This window comes from Cariama cristata, unplaced genomic scaffold (assembly GCF_000690535.1).
Source record: "Cariama cristata isolate BGI_N322 unplaced genomic scaffold, ASM69053v1 scaffold10711, whole genome shotgun sequence".
Lineage (NCBI taxonomy): Eukaryota > Metazoa > Chordata > Aves > Cariamiformes > Cariamidae > Cariama > Cariama cristata.
The window spans coordinates 1-3,814 of NW_009597538.1; the positions used below are offsets into that span (position 1 = coordinate 1).

At 45.2% G+C, this 3,814-nt stretch overlaps 1 protein-coding gene across 1 annotated transcript in view; it reads left to right on the forward strand.

Moving 5' to 3' along the window:
- Positions 1-1,311: 1,311 nt before the first annotated feature.
- Positions 1,312-3,814, forward strand: part of LOC104168358 (discoidin, CUB and LCCL domain-containing protein 1-like) — a gene marked incomplete at its 5' end in the record, with an annotated part of 7,770 nt that continues 5,267 nt past the window's right edge. Inside the window, 3 exons of the mRNA XM_009708927.1 lie at positions 1,312-1,459; positions 1,549-1,665; positions 3,159-3,249. Coding sequence (XP_009707229.1) covers positions 1,312-1,459; positions 1,549-1,665; positions 3,159-3,249 — 356 coding nt within the window. The remainder of the gene's footprint in view (positions 1,460-1,548; positions 1,666-3,158; positions 3,250-3,814) is intronic.

The following is a 3,814-nucleotide window of genomic DNA, read 5'->3' on the forward strand; positions in this document are numbered from 1 at the left end:
GCACCGCTCCCCGGCCCTCGCCGGTGGGACGGACGCTGCCGACACAAGTGGGCCCAGCCTACCTCTGCCAGGAACTGATGGAACGGTACGTAAAATCCATGCTCTCACACCGAAACACCTGTCCGCACAACAGCTGTCACAGACTCTGAGGGACTTTAACAACGAACAGATAAAAGCAGTGCGACTAGTTCCTGCAGACAAAGGCTGTGCTGCACAGGTTTGTCCGATAACATTTTCCCCTGAAAAACTCACGTTACCTTTCAAACAACAAAAAAAACCCCCAAAGCCCCTCTCCGTGCCCCCGCAGCGTTCAACCTTCACTCATCACTTCCGAGGGAGCTCCGCTTGTCTCGGGACAAGGCTCTGCCTACCTGGTCCTCAGCCCTGACAGCAGCTTTTAAACACTTGGTAGAGCTGTAGAGAGATTTCCTTCTGCCTCTGATCTTCCTAGCTTGTATGGCAAGGAACTTCACTGCCCAACGATAACTGGTTTAATATTTTTTAAATGTTAAACTGCGGGGGTGTTGGCCCAAAACGTGACAAATCAACTTAGTAGTGGCTGAACCGTGAAGGCTAGCTATTTAAAATCTGCAGGTTTGCAGTTTTCCACAGTGACTTGCTATATCCAAATAATCTTATGAAAGTATTATATATGATAGTTTCAGCTAAGGTACATGACAAAACCTGTCCCATCAGAACCCCATGTGGCATGGCATTTTATCTAAGATATGCTGAGCTCACTTCCCCATCTCATCAGGCTTTTAAGTTTTCCTAGATCATGCTGAAGCATCCCCAAGAACTAATTTTGCAAGGACTACTGTTCTGCACACCGACTGAGCTGATTCTGGGAAATACAGTACAAGTGCAGGGAAAAGGAGACACAACTGCGTCACTCTTCGAGCTTGATAGAGAAAACTGACCATTTTACTAAAATGTCTAGAAATATTTCACTTCAACTTTTTCTTTTTACCTTTTTATACCCTGTTGCCCAGGTAAGGGGTGCTGCAGTGCTGTTAAATAAAAACCGATAGCATTATACCAGCATACATTAACTAGAAATTACCCAGAATTGAAACAGAGTGATAATCTTTCTTCTCCAAGCTAACAGAAAAAACGTGATCATCATCTGTCAGAACTAAAAAGATTATTTCTTTCCAGAACTCTCAATTCCAAAAATCTTGTGGCTGCATCCCAGATGATTGATATATTAAGTTTCAGGATAATGAAAATCTTTGAAGTTGGATGTCGGGAGCGCTTTGAAGAAAGAGACTTTTACAACAGAGCAAACAATGTGCTTATGTTGCGTTGCAGGTATTCCAAGGCAACTCCAACTCTGGTGACATAGTACGCAATAACTTCATCCCTCCGATAGTCGCCCGTTACGTGCGAATTACCCCTCAAACTTGGAACCAAAGAATAGCATTGAAGCTTGAGCTGATGGGTTGTCGAATAATGCAAGGTATGGGGTAAGCAGTGCTCCCCAGGCATGGTGCCTCCCAAGCCCCCCATGCTACCACAGTGCCACTGATGTCCCCTCCTCTTTTGCAGCCAACAGTTCATTTACGCATTCAATGTGGCAGAAACCAAGTCAGAGCACAGAAACCTCCCTTGGAAAAGAAGACAGGACCGTTACGGAGCCCATCCCCTCGGAAGAAACTAACTTGGGTAACACTACCTAGCGCTGCGTTTTCTCTAGGATGCATCATGTCTTCAGCCCAGCCTGAGTGAACTTTCTCACAAATCAAAACTTTTCTTTTCCCTTCAGACTTTGTTAAAGGTTAACAACAGAGAGAAGAGGGAGGGGGATAGGCTTTTTTGGTCTTAAGGCACAGAAAGAGATTGAAAATTTTCCTTGACGTGTGAAACATCAGGCTTTGGTTTCCCTGTGATATTGGTTTATTTGCCATGCTTGGCAGGTGGCTCAAGGGACTATACTGAGCACGCATCAGCAGTTTTTAGAAGAGCTCTTCCTCACTCTCTTCCTGTATTTTATAAATTTTGTAATATGTGAGGCAGTGGTCTCACAAAAATGTTACCTTTTCTCTACGCAACCATGACTCCTCCCAGAGCAGGTCCCCAGCTCCGAGCAGCACGCAGTAGTGCACGGTTGCATAATTAAACACTTGTCCATCAGGGCCGTGTTCATGGGGGCTCAGACAACCTTAATTCGCATCCTTCTCCCTGAATCTGCAGTCTCCATCCTGTAATGTTGTGGAGCTAACTTCTTAGACCTTAAGAAGCAAACAAACAACATTTGTTGCTCATACTGACTGTTTGGTGGGCCCAGCGCCAGGCAGGAATTACCAGCCCCACTACGCCAAACACTGCTACCCATTAGGTAGCTGATAGTTGTAGGAATGTCTCTGTAAAATAAACTGGTTGTAAGAAGCAATCACTGTAAGAAAAAAAAAAACTCTTCTGAAACTGCATTGCTCTTGCCAAGAGCAAGCTCAGTTCATCTGTGCAGTGGTATAGAGAAATGGTATCCATGTTCACTGAAAATGAAATCTACTGAGATTTCATCTGCTAAATTGCAAATAGCCCGCGGCCACGCGTCCTACCTTGTTCTCACAGCCTGGGGAGCCTCTGCAGGAGTAGCGAACGGTGCACTCCTGGCACGGGAGTCACCCCACTGCTAATTTTCAAATCCCTGCTCTAAACCATGTTGGGTTAGAATTTAACTGGGGCTAAACGGCTTTTTCCCTAGCTCCACTCCTGGAAATCTTTGAACTGTTTTGACTGAAATGTTTCAACCAGTTCAGCACGAGCCAGATACTCAGCATGCAAAACTGCAGCCTCATCTGGCAGTTTTATAAGCAACTGGAAACAGAGTGTGTGTAAGTGGCTTTTAAAAAGTGACGTAGTGTGTAATAAGAACTGCTCTTTGTAAGGATGCGCATACATGTTAAGTCAAATGTCAGCCTTGAGAGAGTATATTTAACTCTTTCGTCTCAACACTGTTCCACATAGCTATGTGGCAACCAAGTATGGCTGAGGAGTGGTCTTGCAGTCTTATAGTTTGGCATTTTCATGCTCTCTTACAAGGAAAGTTCCTGCAAGATTATCTGCCTTTTGCTGTGTTCTCTGTAGTAAAAATTACCAGCTTCAGAGTAATTTACCTTTTAAACTTTTATCCTTTTTTTTATTCCCTCATGCAGGTTTAAAGCTTACAGCTATAATTGTCCCCGTCCTCATCGTGCTGTGTCTGTTCCTGTTCTCTGGAATTTGTATCTGTGCAGCCCTACGCAAGTAAGATATACTGGCTTTTGTCACCGGAGGCATTTGTGGCCCCTTAGCCAGCATGTCCAACTGTGTGCCCTCTTTCCAGAGCCTCCTTACCAGGGAGCTGGAAATGGATCCTGTCCGGCAGTCTTCCTTTAACTAGAACTCATGCCATGTCTCTGTAAATTGTATTTCTTATTGCACATCTCTCCTAGTTGCACAAAAACGAAGGTAAAGCAGGTCAGAACTGCCCACCCCAATTTACAGCCCAATGTAGCTGTTCTCTTCAGCCTACATATGCCCACAAACACTAGGTGTAAAGCAATCGAAGACGGCAGAGTTTCTGCACCAAAGCCAAGTAAAAATTCAGCAAAGGGAGGATTTGAGCTATCTACCCGAATCATTTTCTTTTATTTTCCTCCTGTCATGTTTCTGCTTCCCAGTCCCTTAAGTCAGAGCACTTAACCCAGCGGGCCGAAAGCAGAGCGCAGCCGTAAGGAGTTGCACAGGTACACTGGTACCCAGCTCAAGCTAAGCCACTTCATGTCACAAGGCAGAGGGCTGGACGGAGCACTGCCACCCGCGATTCCTG